Source organism: Jaculus jaculus, chromosome 5 (genome assembly GCF_020740685.1).
Source record: "Jaculus jaculus isolate mJacJac1 chromosome 5, mJacJac1.mat.Y.cur, whole genome shotgun sequence".
NCBI classification, from domain to species: Eukaryota; Metazoa; Chordata; class Mammalia; order Rodentia; family Dipodidae; genus Jaculus; species Jaculus jaculus.
The window spans coordinates 53,260,638-53,284,267 of NC_059106.1; the positions used below are offsets into that span (position 1 = coordinate 53,260,638).

The window sequence follows — 23,630 nt, forward strand, 5'->3', positions numbered from 1 at the left end:
GACCGCATGAGCCAGGCGTGGTGGTGCATGCCTTTAATCCCAGCACTCAGGAGGCAGAGGCAGGAGGATCGCTGTGAGTTCAAGGCCACCCTGAGACTATATAGTGAATTACAGATCAGCCTGGGCTAGAGAGTGAAACCCTACCTCGAAAAACCAAAAATAAAAATAAAGAGACAGCATGAAGATACTGTCCCTCCTTTAATGCTCACTGCTCCTTCTCCCAACTGGACACTGAGTTCCAGGTATAGCACAGTAGCTAGAGGGAGGAGAACAGCCTCACTTGGTGTGAGATGTGCCTGGGCCACAGCAAAGATGTCCACGACTCTGCACCAAAGCAGAGGGCCTCACAAATGTGGCATGCCATCATGTGACAACTCCATGAGGCAGATGCACGTGTCCTTGTTTCATGAAAGAGGAAACTAAACAAGTAGGTCCACCTGAAAAGTTGGGGAGGGCCTTCCAAAAAGGTAAAACTTGAAGGCTGAAGAATTTATTGAGACAGAATCAATAAACCTGGGCAACTAAGTTCACAGCCAAGGAAAGCCAGAGAAGGGCTTACACACTGGGTGTAAAAGTGCAGGAGGAAGCCAGGTGTGGAAGTACACCCCTTTAATCCTGGCACTAGAGAGACAGTGGTAGAAGGATCACTGAGTTTGAGGCCACCTTGAGACTACATAGTGAATTCCAGGTCAGCTTGGGCTAGAGTGAGACCCTACCTTAAATACCCCTTCCAAAAAATACTGCCAAAGGGGCTGGGGAGGTGGCTCAGCCAGTAACGTACTCACCACGCAAGCAGGAGGACTTGAGTTTGGATCTGTGGGACTCACATAAAATACTGTGGCAGCATGAGCCAGTAATCCCAGTGCTGGGGACACAGAGACAGGAGCATACCTGTGGTCTACTAGCTAGCTAGTCTAGCTGAATTGGTGAGCTCTGGCTTCAGGGAGAGACACTTCCTCAAAAAAATAAGGTGGCAAGTGACTGAGGAAGACACTGGATGCCAACCTCTGGCCACCACACACATTCAACCACATGGCGCACATGTACCCACTCATACATGTACACTCATACATATTTGAACATGCATACACACCACGCACATGCTGGGGGGAAGGAAAGAAAGAACTGTGGAAGATATCATTATTCAATTTGGGGCATGGTCCCTATCTGTGTGGTGATGGAATTTGTGCTCACAACCACTCAGAGAAGGGAGTATTTTTTATGCACTGTACCACTGAGGAGTCATCCAGAAGAGAGACTTGCCTAACATCATATGACTTTATGACGTCAAGGATGGGATTCAGTTGCTGGAGACATGGCTTGGTGGTTAAGGTGCTTGCCTGCAAAGGCTGACGATCAGAGTTTGATTACCAGTACCCATGTAAAGCCAGATGCACAAAGTGGTGTATGCACCTGATGTTCATTTGCAGTGGCTGGAGGCCCTGGTGGTCCCATTCTCTCTGTCTCTCTTCTATCTCTCTGTACTTGCAAATAAATAAATAAAAATATTAAAATAAAAAAGATAGGAGTCAACCCCAGGACTTGCTGCCTGCAAAGGTTTGCCTATTGCCCTAACTTGTGATTGTCTAGCAAGCAGCGCCAAAGGCAGTCAGCCCAGATCTCACTAGTGCTTGTGAGTGATGGAGAACATCCCCAGAGGTATCTCAGGACCCGTTAATTGTCCAAGGCACAGAGTTTTCCTTTCTCTTCTAGATAGAAATCATCCGGAAGCGCCTTCACAAAGACATTCTCCACCATTCAGTCATCATGCTTAACTTCTGTCCTGACCTCCAGTCCGCACAGCCAAACCTGAGGAAGACCCACGGGGAGTTCATCTTTCTTGTGGACAGAAGCAACAGTATGAGTGGAACGAACATCCACCGAGTCAAGGTACCTTCTGGGGAACCCTGCCCACCCCGGGGGAAAGGCTCCCAGGGGGGAATTAACTACGCTCTCCCTCCCCTACCAGGCTCCTCAGGACTTTTTGTTCCAAGAAGCCACTGGTTTAAAAATCAGTTTAATCAGGGCCACCCAAACTCAATTTGCTCCCAAAATAAAACCCCAAGGCGACGAGAGCAGAGGCAGAAGTGCTATCCATTTACAAGGCACAAAGTCACCAGCGCGGTCCTTGGCTTTCTGCAAACTCGGGCCGCTTGCCTGCACCAGCTAGAGCACCTCCCCAGGTCCTGAGTGGGAAGGGGTACGGTGAACAGAGTGAGGAATCTAGCCTGTGCCAGGGACCTAAAATGTGCCAGGTCCTGTGTTAGCTCTTCTAACTACAGCTTGGTATTTGTTTTTGTTTTATTACTCTGTGCATGTGTTGGGGCGGGGTGCATGTTTGCATGTGTGTGGGTGCGCATTCATGTACATACCAGAGGTTGACACTGGATATCCTCCTTAGTTTTTCTCCATCACATTTTGGGGGACAGGGTCTCATGCAGAACCTATAGCCCACAGATATTACTAGGCCAGCCAGCCAGAAAACCCTAAAGATCCTCGTGCCTCAGTCTCCCTCCTAATCTGCCACTGCTGCACTGAGACCAGAGGCACAAGCCGCCATGCCTGGCTTTTCTACGGGTGCTGGAGATCTGAAGTCAGGTCCTCAGGCTATCACAGCAAGCACTTTACTCACTGATCCATCTTCCCACCCTTCACTTTGGTATTTAATCCAGACAATTATTCTAGGAGATTGCTCCTATTGTCACCATTTATACATGAGAAAAGGGCTCTTGAGCGTGAGTCACCTACCCAAGGCCACACAGCTCTCCTGGACTGTTAGTGAGCCTGTGTCTGCTTGACTGCCCCTCCCACCTGACACCACGGTCACTGGATGTGGCCCCTGCCATTGCAGAATGGATAGAACCCAACAGAAAATATGTGGTCCTTCTTTCTCCAAAATGCCTAGCAGTGTGGCTAGCCCTGCATGAAACCATATGGAAAAATACCAGGAAGCAGAGTCATGACCCTCAAGTAGTTCACAGTCAGGTGTGAAGCACGGACTTGCCAGCCAGAGCACACTGGAGTTTGGTCTCTCTTCTCAGAGCAGAAGAAAGAGTGAGAGACCCCTTGCCACGCATCCAAAGTCCCCCCAACCTTGCCAGTAGGTTATTCATCCTGATCAGGGTATTATCAATGTCCCCACATATTTCTCCTTCTGCAGGTGTCTGTCCCCGCCTCTGGAGCTATGAGAAATGACCGGGTCTTTCTCATCTATCTCTCCTCATGGGACCTAGCCCTGTGTTTTAGCCTAAGAAGCCCTCATTATGTTTATCAGACTGGGTCGTAGATTATAGTTCAAGAGAAAGAGAGTTGAAGGAACACTAAGAGAGTGGGGCTCTCCTGTCACCTAAAGTTTTGTCCCTTTTCCCCCAACCTGTCCTTGGAGCAAGTCCTTGTTTCCAGGGCAACAGGCTTAGTGAGGAGAGGCCAGCTATCTCCTAGTCTGGTTATGGCGGAGTTTGCTTTTGAAGCACAGACACCGTGATAAGAGCCAAGGTCCAAGGTATCCTGACGCTGGGGTACCGGGAGTATCTTCTCTCAGCCTACTCACCACCCACGGTGGGGATATGAGTTGGAGCTGTCCACTGTGCTGGAGTGCTGAAAAGCAGCCCAGGCTTACAAGGCCCTCCATATTCCACCAAGCATCCTGGCATCATAAAACCTGAAACACCCCCTAGTGAGCATTTCATCCCTGTCCTTAAAGGTGACGTGTTCTTCCCTGCATAGCAGGGCTAGCCAGGGAGCCAGAACCTTCCAAATGACACCTCAGTGCTCCTTGCTCATCTGCTGTTTTTGTAGATGGACACGCACACTCCCACTTTACAGAGCTCTCCTTGTCTGGTTGTGTCATTTCTGCTGAATGGAATTGTAAAGAGAGCAAACCTGGGTCCCAAGATCAATTCTGCCATGGCATTGCTCTGTGATGTTAGGCACAGCTGTTCTCAACTCTGGACTTCATTGGTCCTTTCTGTAAAATGAGAAAGAAGGATGAATCCAGGGAGGGCAAATGTATGTCACATGCACCTCTGTTCCCCTCTCCTTAATTGTGCCTGGGCAGACATCAATAATCGATCATGATGGTTTTTGTTTTGTTTTGTTTTGTTTTTTCCTGCTAAGCCTGGGCTCACTCTCTTTATCCTTGTCCAATGTTCCCGACAGATACAGTCACCTCAGTGGAATTGTTTATGGGTAGAAATCCACTTCCTGCACTAAAACCCTCCCCAGTCTTTGCGCATCAGAATTCTCTGAGGGCGACTTTCTCCGGTTCTTCCTTCAGCCCCCTTTCCCTTTCCCGGTGGAGTCTCCCTTGCCCTTCTCTAGTTTGGCTCTCTGGGCTCAAGGTCATCCCTTCACAAATGGCTCTGCATTTTGATGCAATCTGTTCTGCTAAATGTGACCCTTGCAGAGAAAGGCACAGAAATCACTCTGGGAAAGCCTTGCTGATGAGAAAGGCTATTGGGTCATTCATTATAGTTGGTTGGTTTGAGATTTTAGAGAAAGCTAGGCTCAGGAGGGAGGGAGAGAATAGAAATCCAAAGAGCCCATGCCAAAGGGGAAAGTTCAGCCAATTTAATTTCCGGCAGCTGGTCTCATTCTTTAGCTGCCAGTTGCTGCCAAAAGCATGGCTTTAAAAATTCTAATAGGCCTGAGCAGAGACGATCTGTATGGGCAGCCAAGTCTGCTGCCAGCAGGAAGACACATGAGTGGCTAATGAAAAAAATCAGATATTGACTTATTTCGTAGAAACACAAAATGCATTGACACAAGTGATGGAGAGAGACAGAGAATGGGGACGTTAATGTGAATATTTAATGTGGATGTTTACAGAGGGGGGATGGGAGAAAGGATGTAGGGACAGAGCTCCTAGAAGGTTGTATGGTATAAATGTTGCCGGAATCCGCTGTCCATGGTCTCCTTCTAGATTGGACTGTGATGGTTTGCCTGAAACCATGATGAGATTCCAGGGTGTAGGGGGCAGAAATATACTCTCTGAGGGTTAAGAGGAGATTTCATTCCTGTTTTAACTCTGTGCCAAGGCAGAGATGACATTAGTAAAGAACTGAGGAGCTATACTTTTGATTTTTTAGTTTATTTGCAAGCAGAGAGAAGGGGGAGAGAATGGGCATACCAGGGCCTCTAGCCACTGCAAATGAACTCTGGATACCACTTTGTCTATCTACTTTATGTAGTTACTAGAGAATTGAACCCAGGTCATTAGACTTTGCTGGCAAGTGCCATCTCTCTAGCCCAAGAGCTATATTTTTGAAAGCCAAGGTCACTGTATTTAGATTCTGTGATCCTCAACCCTTCTGAAGTCCCACTCATCTATAAAATAGGGACATTAATACTAATACAGAAGTCACTGGGTTACTAGTAACCACTGACTATTTCCTTTATGCCAGGCTGAGGTTCAGAGGGGTGACGTAATAACTCAAGGTCAAGTTAGTAGTGGTGAGATGATATTTACACTCAGATAGGCTTAACTTCAAAGTGGACTATGTGGCTCGCTGTACTAAAATATATACTACATGGCTGGGGAGAAATGGCTCATCAGTTAAAGGCACTTGCTTGCAGGCCTGATGGCCCAGGTTCAATTCCCCAGTACCCACATAAGGCCAGATGCATAAAATGACCCAAGTATCTGGAGTTCATTTGCAGTGCAAGAAGCCCTGGGGCTCTCTCTTTCCCTCCCTCCCTCCCTCTCTCTCTTTCTCTCCTTGCAAATAAATAAATTATATATATAAATGTGTATGTGTGTGTTACAGAGATTAAATGTGATTACTTGACAGTGCTCAGCACAAGAATGGGAATATAATAGTTGCTTTAAGGTTGTTGTATTATTATCATTATCAGAGGGTTATTGTATTACATCATCACTATCATTAGGCTTCTGCCACCACTTCCATTACTTTCCTTCCTTCTCTTTCCTCATTTCTTTCCTTCTTTCTTTCTTCCTGGATTTTGAGATAACATCTTGATATATATCCCAGGCTGGCCTATAACTTCCTACGTAGTTCATGCTCACCTTGAACTAATAGACCTCCTGCCTCCATTTCCCCAATACTGTGATTATAGGCATGTACACCACACCCAACCTCATTATACTCTTATTGAGGTCTCCTGGTGGGACATAGCTACATAGGACAAGGATCTCTACTGTTCACAGACTTTGGAGGCAAAGTGGCACTAACCATATACTCCAGTGCCTCTATTTTCTCATCTGTAGAATGGGATCGTGATGGGCCTGCCACTGAGGGCAGATTAGCAAGGTAATGCATATAATGCACATGCATGGCATCTAGCAAGTCTAAGCTAAAGAGGTCTTCCACAGGGATCTGTAGCTTGTTCATGGTGAGTTGAGACTGATGCAGAGACCCTACGTGAAGGCCAGAAGCCATTGGGTAAACAGTGTGACCTGAAACAGCCATTGTCCTCCCCTAAATGTCAATATTGCTTTGGCAGACGAGAGTGCATGCTCCCTGCCCTTCCTGCCTCTCAGAGTCAGCAAGAGGTGGTGTGGAAGTGGTCAGCCATCACAGAGTGTCTTTAATAAGTCAGGCCTGCTGTGTGGATGAGGACTCGGGGCTTCTGCTCAGCCTGTGGTCAGAAGCAGTGGATTTTGTGGCAGAAGGAGTGCTGGGTGTAGATGGAATGACCAGCTCCCTTTGAAAATAGCTCCTTATGGGAATGATGGTGCTGGTGTGTGGTGGTGAAGTGACAGTAACATCTGTCTGACTCCTGAGAGCCTCTTTATTGCCCACCAGGATGCCATGCTGGTGGCTCTTAAGAGCCTCATGCCAGCCTGCCTCTTCAACGTCATTGGCTTTGGATCTACATTTAAGGCCCTCTTTGCTTCCAGCCGGACCTACAATGAGGTAAGGAGAGGAAAAGTCTATGACCAGGAGGGTGGTGGGTAGCGACAAGCCCATAGAGAGCACAGACCACAGTCAGGGCAGCTCAGGATGTTCCTGACTCGGCCTCCTGGCACCTTCCATATTTACAATAATGTAATGCATCCGGCAGTGAGTATAAGTGTATAAGGATGAGAAGCATAGGGACAGGGGACAGAGAAACATCCATGGCCTGCCACTTCCCACAGCCCTTATCTCCAGAGGATCATAAGTTCATGCAAGATTGAACTACCAAAGTGAATGTTGAGGGGCTAAGTGGCCAAAGAAGTGGCTATGGAGGGACTTGCAAGGCTAAGATGTTGGTTGGGACAAGAGGGCTCTGGCCCCAAGATTGTGTTCTTCCAATCTGGACCTAAGAATAGGGAAGGAAAGACAGAAGGAAGGAAGTTCAGAAGGAATGGGGGAGGTGCATATTGGCTAGTTTCTACTAGAAGTAACTTAGTAAATTTTTAAAATACAACAATAACCCATGTTGAGCCAGACATGGTAGCACACACCTATAATCCCATCACTAGGGAAGTGGAGGCAGAAGGCTCAGGAGTTCAAGGTTATCGTCAGCTACATAGTGAGTTCTAGGCCAGCCTGCTGGGGCCACATGATACCATCTCAAACAAACAAACAAACAAATAATAATACACATTGATTGCATAATAATTTTGTTTGTTTTCCAAGGTAGGGTTTCACTCTATCCCAGGCTGACCTGGAATTCACCATGTAGTCCAGGCTGGCCTTGAACTCACAGTAATGCTCCTACCTCGGCCTTCCAAGGGCTGGGATTAAAAGAGTGCACCACAACTCCCAGCTGCTCAAGAATTTTTAAGTCCAGATAGTCAAAAGGAAAGTTTTAGAATCCTCCCATGACTACAACAGTCAGACAAAAACAAAGACGGGAAAAGAAAAAACACTGTTGAGAATTGGGTACAAATCCTTCCAGACCTCTTCCAGGACATTTATACACATTTTATATCAAGACAGGATTAGGCCTTCCATACTGCTACATAACCTACTTTCTTAGTGTACCAGGAATGTATTTTTATGCCAGAAAATATTTTTGTTTTTGACATTTTCATGTATATATAAGTACATATATACATATGCATGTATATACTGAATTTTGATCACAAGGATCTCGTCACCCTGCCTTATCCCCCACTCCCACTGTTTCCTTCTTCTTCCCACCACTTTCCATGGCTATACCACGCGAGAATGACTCTCCCTCCCCCAGCTACCATTAACTGTCCTCAGCTCCTCAGGGAGGACAGTGGCCTCATAAGCACCTCCCCTATCCATCAGAGAAAAGTTGACTGGCCCCATTATGTGTAAGTCTTGTGCAGGTGACCACAGCTGCTGTCTGTCCACGAGTGCAGTGGCCTTGTCATGACTGGACACCAGAGTTCCGCAGCTCTGCTCCCCATTAACCAGCTCTCATTCTTTCCGTTCCCTCTTCCACAATGTTCCCTGTGGCATTATGCTAATGGAAGCTGATCTCATGACACCAACAGACTGGGATTTATCTCACAAAACCCAAAGCCAAAGTGATTCCCGTGTGTCCTACTTAGTTGCTTTTGTTTCATAGATTTTTTTAGGGCATGCTTACCTTACCTGTTCCTTCTTGTGATGGTTACATTCTCTGTCAACTTGATCAGATTAGGGTGGAGTGAATGAATGGATGAGTTTCCAAGCTACATAGCTACCCTAAGAACTCTGATACTGACCGTTGCTTCTAAGTCCCATCTAAGTGTGCATGTAAGAAGATCCTCTTTCTGAGCCAAGGACAGGAGACTGCGTCCAGAGAGAATCGACTCTTGTTGCCACACTATCCACCTAGCTTCAGTAATCCTGAGCCAGTCAAGTCCCACAGAATTGGTCCAGTAGAGAGGACATTTGAAGCCCAGGCTGGGGAAACAATCATCCTCTCAAAGTACCATAAGGAGTTGGTACCAGCATCAGGCTCAGGGGTTCATGTTTCAGGATGCCCAGTACTGCATTCTCTCAAGTTTACCACCTGCCTCCCTCACCAGGAGAGGGAATATCAGTTGGGTTGAGAAAGCAGTTACCTTCACGTTGCTGGGATGATTTAAAAAAAAAAAAAAACCGGCTGTCCAGAGGCAGCCTGTGGGAGGGAAAGGGCTCACATCAGGCTTACGGTTTTGAGGGTAAGCTTCATTGTGGTGGGGAAATCATAGCAGAGCAAGAAGCCCGGGCGTCACATGTTGTCACCACTGCAGGAAAAGATGAGTCTGAGTGAGCTAGTGCTCAACACCAGAAGAGCTGGGTAATAAACCTCAAGACTCACCACCCCCAGTAACACACCTCCTCCGGCAAGGCTCCACCAGCCAGGGACTGAGTACAAAGCTTACTCACAAGCACATGAGAGTATGGGGGACATTTGACATTTAAGCCACCACACCACCCTTCCAGGTATGCTTATGTTTTGAAAGAAGAATCCAGAACGGATAATATTGCCCCTATACCACAAGTGGCGGCATTTCAGGCATTGCTAGGGAGTAAGTTACACACCTGATAAGTGTCCAGCTATTCCCGGGGTCGGGGTGGCTTAGCATCGCCATGCTACATGGTAAGCCTTGCCGTGATCCCTCCCTGCAGGATAACATCCGGACCATGCGGGCTGACATGGGCAGCACCAACATCCTCTCCCCTCTCAAGTGGGCCATCCGGCAGCCGGTGCACGAGGGCCATCCCAGGTTCCTCTTCCTCATCACGGGTGGTGCTGTGAGCAACACCGGGAAGGTGCTAGAGCTGGTGCGGAACCATGCCTTCTCCACCAGGTCAGCCGAGGCTAGAGGTCTGGGGACCGATTATCCCAGGCTGCTGGGGCTGGCAGGGGAGTGTGGGGGGGGGGCACCAAAACCAGAGTGAAATATGCAATGTGCCTGAGCTTCCCAGCATGCTTTGCTTCCGGGATGCTGTGGGCTGGTTTCTAAGTTTGCCTTTTCATCTCTAAAGTTTGGAAGGGCGAGTCGCCCACAATTCTGCGTGCAAGCCTTCTGCCTATGCTAGCTGGGAGTTGGTGGCCGTGTGCGTGTGTGTGTGTGTGTGTGTGTGTGTGTGTGTGTGTGTGTGTGCACGCGTGCAGGTTGTTTGCAGACAACCCCTGCGCTTTTGTCTTCTGCCTGAGAATGAGCCATCTCTGAGCTGCCGCCTCTGGCCCATGCTTTCTTTATCTCTTCCCCGCATCAGGGGCTTGCAAGTAGCAGTCTCTCTGTCCCTGGCCCCCAGGTGCTACAGTTTTGGAATAGGACCCAATGTCTGCCACCGACTCGTGCAAAGGTTGGCATCTGTGTCCAAGGGCAACGCAGAGTTCCTGGTGGAGGGGGAACGGCTGCAACCCAAGGTAAGTGGAACAGTCTCTAGTCTCCCCTGGTATTGGGGCCTCAGAGGCCCATATAGGCCACATGGCTACTCAGTGACAGAGCAGAGATTTCACCCCAAATCTGACTTTTGCACGAGAGCACACTGCCCTCCAACAGGAACCAGAGAAGCAGAGGCAGGTAGCAGATAACTCCCGTACAACCTCAGAATTCTAGATCACCTTGTCTCCAGCCACTGGCCTGGCAGGACTGGGGCTCACAGCAGAAGCCAGAATCTTTATGGACATGGAGTTATATTTGGAGTCATCTGTGGACACATTCTGATGAGAACAAATGGTAACTCAGAAGCATCTTTAAAGTGCAGGGATTGGAGGGGTAACAGTCTTCTCTCCCTTTCTGCACAGCTGGCACAAATAACCAAACCCTTAGAAAATCAGGGCCCTCCAGAGAAACAGAAGAGAAACAGAAAGGGTTGTTAGTAGAAAACTATCTGAAGGCGGAGAAAGGCAAACTGTACTGCAGCATCTATGGACAGTAGGAGAGGAGGAAGCTCTTCAGGCCATGAGGCAGGTCCTGCCCACGTGGAAAAAAAGAGGAAGAAGAGTGGGCAGGGAGCCTTCAGTAGTGATGCCCTTGCAGAGCTACCCAACATGGGGCTCTGGAGAAGATTTCCGACCACAGAGTCTGCATTGGGCCAATGTGGCCAAGGGGCAGGATCTCTGCACCGCTCATCATTGGGTATCCAGTGGGGAGGTAGGGTCTTGGCTCCAAAGCTGAGGCACCGCACCTGGAAGTTGTCCCTTGCGTGCATCCCGTGCAGCAAGGCACGGACTTTTCTAGAAGGAGATGTGGAAGTGTTATCTATGACCACCGTAATCTCCAGACTGTTTTCGCCACGTGTGCAGCACATCTAAGGAAACGGACCCAGAGTTTGCAGCAGTCATGCATCACACACAATTACATGCCTGACGGTTCAAATCTAGCCTCTTCCAACTATCCTCTCCCACTTTTTTGGAAGAATGCTTTGTCTGCTTGAGAACCCCTTGAAATTCCATATGAATTTTAGGATACTTTTTTGAGGGGGGTTTCCAGGTAGGTTCTCACTCTAGCCCAGGCTGACCTGGAATTCACTATGTAGTCTCAGGGTGGCCTCAAACTCACAGTGATCCTCCTACCTCTGCCTCCCGAGTGCTGGGATTAAAGGCATGTGCCACCATGCCCAGCATCCTCTCCCACTTCAAAGTGAAACAGGCCTCGGCAGACCAATTAACTTGTTCAAGAATACCACCCAGTTCACTCTTTGACCCCAACCTTCAGTGTGCCCTTGAGCTAGTGGCAGCCAAACTTGAATCCTTGGATTTTCTTCCTTATAAAGTGTTATGCTTAGGGCTGGAGAGATGACTCAACAGTTAAGGCACTTGCCTGCAAAGCCTAACAACCTGGGTTCAATTCCCTAGTACCTACATAAAGCCAGATGCACAAAGTGGCACATACATCTGGAGTTTGTTTGCAATGGCTAGAGGCACTGGTGTACCCATTCTCATTCTATTATCTATCTATTGTCTATCTATCTATCTATCTATCTATGCTTCCAAATAAGTAAATAAAAACAAGAAAATAAATTTCCTTATTAAATATTAAGCTTAGAGGAGACTATGTAGAGATCCATCCCAACTCTGACATCCCAGGGGTCAAGAAACTTAAAGGTGTGTGCACTGCTAGACAAGCCTGTTGCTCCTTCCTCCCCTCAAGCTCACACCCACAGAGCTGCGAGGCTCATCAACCATACACATCCCTCCCTTCTGCATTTTGACCCCCCCTCCCCCACAGATGGTCAAATCCTTGAAGAAGGCCATGGCCCCAGTCCTGAGCGATGTGACTGTGGAGTGGGTCTTCCCTGAGACCACTGAGGTCCTGGCTTCGCCGGCCAACACCAGCTCCCTTCTCCCTGGAGAACGACTGGTGGGATACAGCATCGTGTGTGATGCCTCCGCGTACATTTCTAATTCCAGACCTGTGAGTACACACAAAGTGCCAGGAGCTCATGGGAGTCCCCAGGCGCCCACTATTTCATCCTTAGCTGGAAAGCTGTTCCCGGCAGCTAGGGACTCATTGGAGGAGGGTTTACAGTTGGGGTGTAGTCGCCAGGCTGTGGGTGCTTGAGTGTGGGGAGCCACTTAAGTGGATGCTACCATCTTGTTCCCAGGAGCACTGTAGAATGCCCACGTGAGGAAACTGAAATGTAAAGCCATAGCCGCAACCGAGGTCTGCTAAGACTCTCCAAGGGCAAGGCCCCCGGGAACCTGCATTTTATAGCATTCCCCCCAGAATGGTAAAATGTACATTTCCCTTCAAGAAACAGTGCTCTGGGGTGTCTTTCTCTGAACGCTGGCCAGCTCATAATCTCCTTAGATGGGTTTGCATTTTATTTATTTACATGGATATTATATTTGGTGGCAGAAAGGGAGATGCATGATCGATATGAAATGGACTTGATGTAAAAATAAAAGAGGATGGATAGCAGCCATGACTGAACTCCTAGGTGGGGAATATGGCCAACCACTTGGCACATGCCTTGGGTACGCTGGGCAGCTCCTTCTCAGCTCCTATGAGACGACTAACTTGCAGGAATGTGGGCCCTGGGTTCAATGCGTTTCCAAAAGAAGTTGGAATTTTATGTGAACTCTCAAGGATTTTTAAATTTTTTTTATTATTTGAGAGAGAAAGGAACAGAGAGAGAACGAGAATGGGTGCACCAGGGTCTCTAGCCATTGCAAATGAACTTCAGATGCATGCACCACCTTGTGAGCTTGGTACATGGGTACTGGGAAATCAAACCTGGGTCCTTTGGCTTTGCTGGCAAAGTGCCTTAACTGATAAGCCATCTCTCCACCCCTCTAGGCCTTTTAATGTTATCAAACTTAGAGCCATGATCATTATAATATGGAGGACAGGCTACTCAATTTAGGAGACAAAATGCTTTATTTAAAAAAAAAAAAACACTATCCAAGTACTGGCTTGATCTAGGTTCTCTTTGGAAGTCAGAGAAAATGCCAGACTACCTCCAGATCCTGTCACTAGAAGTCCCGGCTGACATCTAACCTCGCTCCCAGCCCTCTTTCCTCTTCCCCCTCCAGGACAAGAGGCAAAGGTACAGCACGCTGCATTCTCAAGAGTCCGCCAGCTCTGTCTTCTACCACTCTCAGGATGAGGGACTTGGCCCAGACAGTGGGGACTGTGCCAAGAGCTTTGGGGCACCCTTCAACCTGGGGCAAGCCAGAGATGGTCGGCCATGCAGTGGAGACTCTACCACCAATCACGGTTGGTCCTCTGTGCTTTCTGCCCCAGTTCCCTTTCGCAAGGAAGGAAGCCCTACTGCTTCCCTTGTACTGAGCATTTATTGTGTGCTAAGCACCTGACTGCAAGCTGCTCAGTGGCTGGTTAGTAGCTGTGGAGGTGGCTACTATTATACCCATTGTACAGATGAGGGAGTGAAGACCTGGAATATGTAAGCAACTGGCTAAGTTCTTAGAGCTTGAAAGAGGAAGGTGGAGTACAGACCGAGTCTAAACTTGTCTGCCTTGACAGGCCCATTTCCATGTTCAAAGAACACTTGCTGGGCTGAGGAGATGGATCAGGGAGTAAAGGGCTTGCCGCCCAAGTGTGAGGACCTGAGTTCGGATACCCAGAACCCATGTGAAACCCAACACGGTAGTGTGTGTGTGTCTGTAATCCCAGCACAACTACATGAGATGGGAGGTGGAGAATCAGCCCGGAAGCGTAAGGGCTGGAAAGCCTGGAGAGTGCAGCAGCCAACAAGAGTCCTTCCCTTAAACGAAGTGGAAGGTCAAGACCAACGTTCAGCGTTGTCCTCTGACCTCCACATACACACACACATGCACACAACTTTTGTTAGAGAGCACTTACTGTTTACTTGATAAGGCTAGGCACTGGGGCACAGGGTGGGGAGTGTGGAGGACCCCCACCCCGCACCTGCCTCTCAGGAGCCATCCACCTAGTCACAAACATACAGCTGACCTCAAGTATGATAATAAGCAGAGTCATGGGGGCCACAAATGTGAAGACCCCAGCAGGGAAGAGCGATGTGTATCAACAAAGGCATCACAGCAGGACACGCAGGTTCTTTGAGGCTGGGAGAGGAGGCACCAGGCAGCAGAAACTGTCCAGGCCCGGGTGTGGAAGTGCCACACTGAGGACAGGGATTCACGACTGGCACTCATCATTTGCTTGGAACACACTGTACCTTCAACAAGGGACAGGAGAAGGTGGCTGAAAAGGCAGACCACGGCCAGACCAGCCAAGGCTCGGAACACTAGGGGAGTTATTTGCATTTATTTCCACAGTAAACAGGAGGAGTGGAAGGTGATGCCAAGCAGTAAAGGGGCTTGTACGCTTCCGTCTTTCCTCACTGTCCACCCTGACATGCCCTTCCCCCACTACCCGCCCCAGGTCCGGATCTCTCCCAGCGAAGGAGGGCATACAGTACCAACCAGATCTCCAACCACAAGCCCTGCCCAAGGGCCACCACAGCCAGCGACCCCACGGGCTCGGATAGGAGATACCCACTGCGAAAAGCCAAGCTGCAGAACCTCACCAATCAGAGCAGCCCGGAGGGCCAGCGGTGGCAGATTGACTTGCAGGTACTCAGGAAGGGCAGGCGGGGAGGAGCTGCGACCACGGCTGTGGGAGGGGCTGGAGAGGCGTGGCTACTCGGTGGGAGGAGCTAAACGGGGCGTGGCTATGGTAGGGGTGGGGCATGATCGCGATGTGGTAGGAGCTGGAGGAGACGGCTGTCAGTGAGATTGGGGGCGTGGCTACACTGTGGGAGGAGCTAACGGAGGTGTGGATGGGGAGGAGTTGAGGGCGTGATTTTCTTGTGGGAGGAGTTAAGGGGTAGCTGCCGGAGGAAAGGGTGCATGGCTGGCTACACTGAGAAGAGCTAGAGGAGGCGGGGCTGCAAGAGAAGTTGGGGACCTGGCTGTGCTATGGGAGGAGCTGATGGGTGTGGGGGCAGGAAAACCGGCTTGCACCTAACCACGAGGAGAACCAGGTAGAACGCAGGCTTTACACCTAGCTGACCTAAGCCTCTTGATGGCGTTAGTTTACATTTGCAGACGTACTGATGTCCAGCAAGACATCTGAGAGTTCTGGGTAGCCGCTGGCTTAGGAAAGTGGGCCACTGCCCTCCTCTCTTTTCTGGGCCTTCATCTGTCCAACCCCCAATGACACCTCCCTAATCAGGGTACTCTCTGGCCAATGAGTACACGCCCTATCCCTCCCACTTTCCTTCCCTGGCTGCTGGCCACCTGGCCCCTGGGGGCTCTCCTCTGTGCTTATCCAGGGACCCCTTGATGTACGTGGAAGGCATTAGTCTTAGAGTTATGCGGACTCTTCCCCACACAGCCTAAGCCCCAACTGCCCCCATCCACGAAACAGGTTGTGCAGTGTACATATAAAATTCTGGGCTTTGGCGGCTTTCAGATAACGTGCTGGCCTGGTATCTGCACTTGGTGAGAGTTCTTGGCACGCACTTCTCTTCTGCTCGATCCTTGGCTTTTCTGGTCTATATTGGTCCATCTCTTCCCCCTCTCCTGCCTGGATCTCTCCCCAGTCTGGTTCTCCCAGCACTCTTGTGGGAGTGTGTGTGCATGTGTGTGATGGCTGGGTGAAAGGTTAGATCTTAGATTCCTCGGTTGCCATGGAAACTGTACCAACTTCCATTTCTCTCTCTGACCCAGTGTGGGTGATGGTGAGGTCAGAAGTGGGCAGTTTCCAGTCTCTGATGTGGGGAAGGGACCCAGGAGCTATGGCTGGGTACCTGCTCCCAAGGAAATATCCTAAGAGTGTCCAGTCTCCTCCTCCCACACCTTTGGGCCTTGGCCCAGAGACATAAGGTAGCCCCCATTTAATGAGAAGGTGCATTCTACATCCCAGGAAATACTTGATAGGGATGAAAAGGCATTCAGGATTTACTGTTGTCCCCAAAAATTCTATTTCATCTGGAAAGTGCTTTTGTTTCCTCATCCTCTTTCCCTGCTAAGATATGTGTGTGGTCAAAAAGCCTCAAGCACATTTTTAATATTCATCAGCTACAAAAGAAATACACATTCAGCATTTACCATGAAACCCTTCAAACAGTTCAAGTGGAAATAAAGTACAAATAAAAGCTTCTCGCCCTATGCCAACACTTGCTTGATCCCAAGATATTTCTTCCTAGAAATACTACATAAAATGCACAGATATTTATAACACACACACATACATATATACATATACATAGTGCACGTGCATGCGTGGTATGGTGTAGGGTATACATGTGTATGCACAGGTGTATGTGCCATGAAAAACACATGTGGAGACCACAGAACGTCCAGTGTCCTCCTGTATTGCTCATTCACATGTTTCATTGGGAAGGTGTCTCTCGCTGGACCTGGAGCTACTGTTCACATGAGCCCCAGAGATTCTCTAGTTTCTGCTCCTCCCAGGACTGGAATTACTGGATACTGGGGAATTGAACTTGGATAGTCTCAGGCCCTCATGCTTGCATGGCAAGCACTCTTTCCCACTTGAGCCATCTCCCCAGCCTGACACATATATTTTTTAACTTTGGGTTTGTTTGTTTTTTGAAGTAGGGTCTCACTGTAGCTCAGGCTGACCTGGAATTCACTATGTAGTCTCAGGCTGGCCTCAAACTCACAGTGATCCTGCCTCTGCCTCCCGAATGCTAGGATTAAAGGCTGTGCTAGAAGAGAGAGAATGGGCATATCAGGGCCTCCAGCAGCTGTGCAACTGATTTTACATGGGTCCTGGAGAATCTAACTTGGGTTGTTAAGCTTAGCAGACAAGCGCCTTAACCACTTGGCCATCTTTCAAGTCCATTTTTAAATTTTTACTTGAGAGAGAGAGAGAGAGAGAGAATGGGCATGTTAGGGCCTCCAGCCCCTGCAAACAAACTCCAGATGCATGTGCCACCTTGTGTATCTGGCTTACATGGGTCCTGGGGAATCAAACCTGGGTTCTTGGCCTTTGCAGGCAAGTGCCTTAACCTCCAAGCCATCCCTCTAGCCCTCCAGCCCATTTTTTAACTTTTTGAAAATATTTTTATTTATTGATTTAGTTACAAGCACAGAGTGATAGAGATACAGAGGGGGTGGGGGAGAATGAGTATGGGCATGCCAGGGCCTCTAGCCATTGCAAACAAACTCCAAATGCATGCAGCCCTGTGCATCTGGCTCTAAGTAGGTACTGGAGAACCAAACCTGGGTCATTAGGCTTTGAGGAGAGTGACTTAACCGCTGAGCCACCTCTCCCCAGCCCTCCCTAAACCTTTTGTTGACAGTCTCCATATGTTCAGACAATGTACCAGGATCATAGTTCCTGCCTACCACTCTTCCTTTTCCTTCTCCGGAATCCTTTCCCCTACCGGATTCATTCTTCTTCCCAAGTAGTCTCTCTTCTATTTTGATGTCCTCATTTTTCTCTCCTATTATGCAGGTCTTGTGTACTAGCATCAGCCACTGTAAGATCCTGACTGCCACAGCCATTTTGTGTTTGGAAGATTGTATTGCAAAGCCCTCCTACTATGACACACGTGTTTTTAATAGTTGTATATGCGAACTGCTCCCTAGCTTACTTCCTTCATACTTTTTAAATTCATTATTTTTATTATTATTTTATTTTAGAGAGAGAGAATTGGCATTCCAGGGCCTCAGCCACCAATCAAACCCCAGACACATGTGTCACCTAGTGGGCATGTGCCACCTTGCACTTGCCTCACCTCTGTGCATCTGGCTTACATGGGATCTGGAGAGTAAAATATAGGTCATTAGGCTTTGCAGGCAAGCATCTCAACTGCTAAGCCATCTCTCCAGCCCTTAAATTCATATTTATATACAGTAAAAGCACTGTTCTGATGAACATTCATATGAGATGCAACAATTGCCAATACAGTTATATACTCTTTGCCATGATAAAGACATGGAGCAGTGGCAACTTAATTTTCTAAAGCAAGTTTTATCTTGTATATCTTCCCATACCGCTGTGAAGACATTTCTGTGCTCAGTGTTATGTGATGGTCCACTGTATGGACATACCACAACCTATTCACCCTCTTCTACTGATGGACCCAAAGATTTCAGATTTTTACTTTTATAAGTGGCAGTGTAACAAAGATGAAGAGTGTATACATGGATCTTTTCACCCTTGTGGGCTTCCACAGAATTGAACTCCCCCCCCCAAAAAAAACAATAGATCACTGGCTCAAGGGTCTTTTGAATTTTAATGGTGATTAGATTACGTACTGTACCACAACTTCACAAGTACTGACCAGTGTGTGTCAGTTTTCGCTACCATGTAGAGTCCATGAGTAACCTCTCTTCCTATGGGCCATAAACATTTAGATTTGTGCCAACCTGCAAGGTAGAAAAAATAACATAATTTAGCTGGGCATGGTGGCACACACCTTTCATCCAAGCACTTGGGAGGCAGAGGTACGATAATCCCCCTGAGTTTGAGGCCACCCTGAGACTACATAGTGAGTTCCAGGTCAGCCTGGGCTAGAGCAAGCCCTACCTTGGAAAAAAAAAAAAAAAAACAACCAAAGATCATAATTTGCTTTAATGTTCACTACTTTCATTTTCCATGAATTTGTTGTATACTTTTACGACAAACTGTTTGTGGATGTCCTTATTCTACTGTTTAGCTTTTCCCTCCAGACATATGAATTCATTTGTCTTCCAAATGATCTTCACTGCACACATTGCAAAGCTATTTCCCATCCCACCCCTTGGCCTCTGATGTTTGTTTGTACCAGTCCAAGAATAGACAGATCAAATCAGCAAAACAGATCAGAAACTCTGTAAACAAAGCCAAATGTGTATAACTGCTAGGGAAGGGGGGGGACTGAGAGACCATCAGGATTCGATGGATAAAACTGCCTTCAGTAAATAGTATTGAGGTTTGTACCATTTGGAAAATGAGAGAAAAGCTGGCTCCTATCTCCTTACAGTAAAATAAAGTTCATGTGAATCAAAGATTTAAACACACAAACAAAAATTCTAGAATATTTTTGAGTGGAAAGACCTTTTAAGCACAACATATGGGGAGACATAAGGGGAAAGTCTTATTTTAACGATACACAAAAAAGTTTTAAGCTGCATGCCAAAAAAAAGAAAGAAAGAAAGAAAAGGTTTGGAATTATCCACGGTGTGTAGTTTTCCATGGCTTGGAGCTACTCATGGCCTTTCTCATGAGTCATGGGTTCTAAGTCACCAAGCCCTGGGTCCCAGAGGGACTGTGCCCTGGGCGGAGCTATGGAGCCCGGGGAGAGATGTGTGGCTGGGGCACAGGAAGGAGGCTCTAGCCTTCCTGGGCTTGAACAACTCCTCCTCCTCTTCCCAATCTTCCTTTCTTCCTCCTCCTCCCCTCTCTTCTGCTCCTCTCCTCCCTTCCCTCCTCTTCTTCTTCCCCCTCTCTTCCATCCCCTTCTCTCCTCTTCCTCCTCCCCTACCTGTCATTCTCTTCCTCCTCCCTTTGCATCCTCTTCCTGCTCCTACCCACCCCGTCCTCCCCTTGCACCCATAGCCCTTGCTGAATACTGGCCAGGACCTGAGCCAGGGTCCCAAACTCCGCGGCCCGGGGGCCCGCAGACCCTCTCTGCTGCCCCAAGGCTGCCAGCTGTCACTGATGGGTGCCCAGGAGCCCCAGGCCTGGAGCCCCATGAAGGAGCTGGATCCCGGATCCAGCCTGAAGCCTGCCCGGGACAGCTGCAGCCCTGGAGACCTAGGTAAGCGCTGCCTGGGGACAGCGAGGAATTAACTGTAGCTTAACGTCAGACAATAACCCCAGAGGACCAATACCCGCGCCTGTGCCTTTGAGAATCCGCTGTGGCTTTGTCCTGAGAACCTCGCCGTTCCCGCCTTCTCCGCTCAGCCTTTCTGTGGGCAGCACTGGCGGCCCTAGTGCCCCATCCCATCTGAGCCCTCAGATACAGGCCTCCTGGAAGGCAAGCCCAGCCACCCCAGTTGTTCCAGGAAGGAGTCCCTGCTCCCTGGGACGGGGGAAGGGTGGGAAGGGTGCGCGCTTGCTAAGGGTAACTGCGGTGTGGGCAGGAAGGATGTCCCCTGGGAGTGGTCATCTGTCCCCCAGCTCAGGACTCTGCCCTCGTGTTCCTCTGCTCACAGAACCATCCCATCACCCCTCCGCCTTTGAGACCGAGACATCCTCGGACTGGGAGCCCATGGCAGAATCAGAGGAGCAGGCCAGTCCCAACAGGCCCACCACTCCAGGGCCTGTGCTGGGCAAGGCTTTAGTCACAGGCCTCCAGGACAACCAGCGCCTGCAGTGGGAAGTGAGCTTCGAGCTGGGACCCCCAGGTCCAGCGTCGGACAGTGCGGGCTGCGCTGACCTGTGGAGTGAGACCTTCCATCACCTGGCGGCCCGGGCCGTCATCCGTGACTTGGAGCAGCTGGCGGAGCGCGAGTCAGAGATAGAGCAAGGTGCGCGCTGGCAGCTGGGGGACCCGCAACCCCCGCTCCGCAGGGGAGAAGCTCCGCCCCAAGGCCCGCCCCCCCAGCAGCAGCGCCACGCCCACTCCCCCAAGCTTCTCCTTAACCTCCTCCAAAGCCTCAAGGCTCCACCTCCAGCCACCCAGGCCCACTCCCCGAGACTCCTCTCTGTCCCTTGGAACTCAGCCTGCACCTCCACTCATTTGCCTGCTTCCTCCAAAGCCCCGTCCAGCGTCCCCTTCCCCCCTCCTCCCATCCCAAGGCTCTCTCCCTTAAGCAGTCCAGTGCCCTATCCTCTCCTGGCAGCCCCACCCTGCGTCCCGCCCACCCTCCACTTGTCCCTCCCCTCCATTTTGCTGAAGTCAGTCCACCTCCAACCCCATCCACTTCCCCAGGGCCTCTCCACAGGCCAAGGGTCCATCTCCACACCCTCCTTACCACACCCCTCTCCCACCACACTTGAACTCTGGGACTCCATCCTCGGTCTGACAAACCAACTTCCTCCTGTCTCCAACTGCCTCCACCTCTCCCATTCACCTGGAGGTACATCTTCTCTCCTGCCTCCACTGCCCTCCCTCCATCCCAGCTCTTGTCCTCCGCAGCACCCCTTCCCCAGGGCCCCCGAGACCTTTCCCAGCTCCTCCACTCCCTGAGCCACGCCACTGTGCTAGGGGCTAGGCTTTACACTTGGCCTTGCAGCAGAAGGTTGTGAACAAAGCAATCCGGTCCTTTCCTACTGGGCAGTGCCTGACACAGGATCGCAGGCCAGCATTAATCAAACAATTACACAGATAATTAATTGAGTGCATTTGGCCAGGTGCAGCGAAGAGACACAGCGATCCAAGCCATGTAGAACAGGGGTAAAGATAGGAGTTAATTTAGGCCCAGAACTGGGGCAGCCTTCCCTCAGAAAGGGACTGGCCAGATCTTGATGACGCACTCTTGCGGAACAGAGATATAAGTCAAGCAGAATTATAGGATTTCTTTGTTTTAGGATTATGCTTAATTTATGTACTCGATGGTTTGTATTTCATTTGTATTTTGGGATGCCACATGATAGTTTTATCTTCCCATGACCACGTCTTCTTACAGTTTACCAAGCACTTATCCTACCTCGATTCCTTTTGGCTCTTTGCACAACCCTCTGGAGGCAGCAAGCCGTGGAAACCACTCACCAGTGAGTGCAAAGGGCCTGGGCTTTGGTGCCAGAGCAGCCTGAGTTCTAATCTCGGGTGCATTCCTAGCACGCTCTGTGACCCTGCACTTGTACATACCCTCTCTGATTTCCAATCACCTCAGCAGCCTAACAGGTCAGATCATGGCCTTCCCTGCCATGATGGACTGTGACCTTGAGCTGCAAGCTGAGATAAACCCTTCATTGGGGACCTATGGAGTCCTATGACAAAGTTCCCATTAGACCTCTGTAAAATATAAAATACAGTGTAGAACACTTTTTTTTTTAAATAATGCTAAAGTTATTTAAGGGAATTAGCTATCTCTTATTCTAACATAATGACCTACTTTTTTCATTAAAATATTCTTTATCTTATGAAATGATGATATGTTTCTTACCTCTTTAATTAGCCAGCTGGCAACCCCTTGATTCCAAAGACTTTTTAATCTCAAAGATGGGGTCTGCTGGTCCAGCTGTCCTCTTAGCTTGCAGAATGTATTTTCAGAGTGTGCTTTCCCTATTGCTGTGGCAAAATAGTTGAAAAGAAGCAACTTGAAGGAGGAAGGGTTTATCTTCGCTTGCAGCGGAGGATTACAGTTCCTCGTCGCAGGGAAAGCGTGGTGGCAGGAGTTTGAGGGAGCTAGTCACATGGTCGCGTCGCATTCACAGCCAGGAAACGGAGAGAGATGAAGGCTGGCGCTCACCCAACTCTCTCCTCCTTATTCAGCTCAGGGTCCCAGCCCACAGGGTGATGCTGCCTATGGTTAAAGTGGGTCTTCTCACCTCCATTAACTTAATCTAGAAACTCCCCCACAGACACACCCAGACATTTTTGTCTCCTAGATGATTCTAGAAACTGTCAAACTGACAATCAGTATTAACCATCACACACACACAAAAAGCTTCTATGCCAAGCATGACTTTCTGAAACCAAATAGTGATTCTAGCTCCCCACCTCCCCTCCCCCTGCAGGGTCCAATCGCAGATACCAGGTGAATGCTGTGCACACCAGCAAGGCTTGCAATGTCATTAGCAAGTACACAGCCTTCTTACCCGTGGACGTGAGCAAGAGCCAATATCTGCCCATGGTGGTGGAGTACCCCAACTCTGGTAAGGCACACAAGTGGCCGGGACACCCTGGCAGCCCATGGGCTGGAAGAGGGGCTGAGATATATGGTAGCACAGCCAGCAGAGAGGGGGCACAAGGCAGGGCCTAGAAAGAAAAGGACCTTCAGCAGATGGCTCAGCCACCGTAGGATAGGGACACATGGGCGGGTTCCTATTTCATTCTCTTTCCCTCACCAAAAGAAAATGACTTCAAGGTATTTTTGTTTTTCCAATAGGGGCAATGATATGTGCTCCTCGTAGAATCTCAAAATGTAGAATGATGCAAAACACATATAAAATACATGAGACTTATGGCCACTCTGGAATGCGCCCCGTGCCTCCCTGTGTGCCTGTCCTCATTTCCTTGGTGGAGGTCTACATCAAAAGACACATACATATTGCGTGAATGAAAGCATACCAATATGTGCTATATTTTTCAAATTATGGGTATGGAGAAATCTATCTATGAAGTGGTCGTATGAATATAAAGTGTCCCCCATAGGCTCATGTGTTTGTAATTATGCCTCATAATTCCCAGATGGTGGAGACTTCGGGAGGTGGAGCCTCACTGGAGGAGGTG

At 49.1% G+C, this 23,630-nt stretch overlaps 1 protein-coding gene across 1 annotated transcript in view; it reads left to right on the forward strand.

The window, feature by feature from the left end:
- Positions 1–23,630, forward strand: part of Vwa5b1 (von Willebrand factor A domain containing 5B1) — a 68,657-nt gene that overhangs the window by 36,010 nt on the left and 9,017 nt on the right. Inside the window, exons 9-18 of the mRNA XM_045150627.1 lie at positions 1,714–1,890; positions 6,765–6,875; positions 9,519–9,700; positions 10,152–10,266; positions 12,074–12,259; positions 13,381–13,564; positions 14,714–14,904; positions 19,847–20,048; positions 20,446–20,760; positions 22,916–23,053. Of these exons, the coding sequence (XP_045006562.1) occupies positions 1,714–1,890; positions 6,765–6,875; positions 9,519–9,700; positions 10,152–10,266; positions 12,074–12,259; positions 13,381–13,564; positions 14,714–14,904; positions 19,847–20,048; positions 20,446–20,760; positions 22,916–23,053 (1,801 nt within the window). The remainder of the gene's footprint in view (positions 1–1,713; positions 1,891–6,764; positions 6,876–9,518; positions 9,701–10,151; positions 10,267–12,073; positions 12,260–13,380; positions 13,565–14,713; positions 14,905–19,846; positions 20,049–20,445; positions 20,761–22,915; positions 23,054–23,630) is intronic.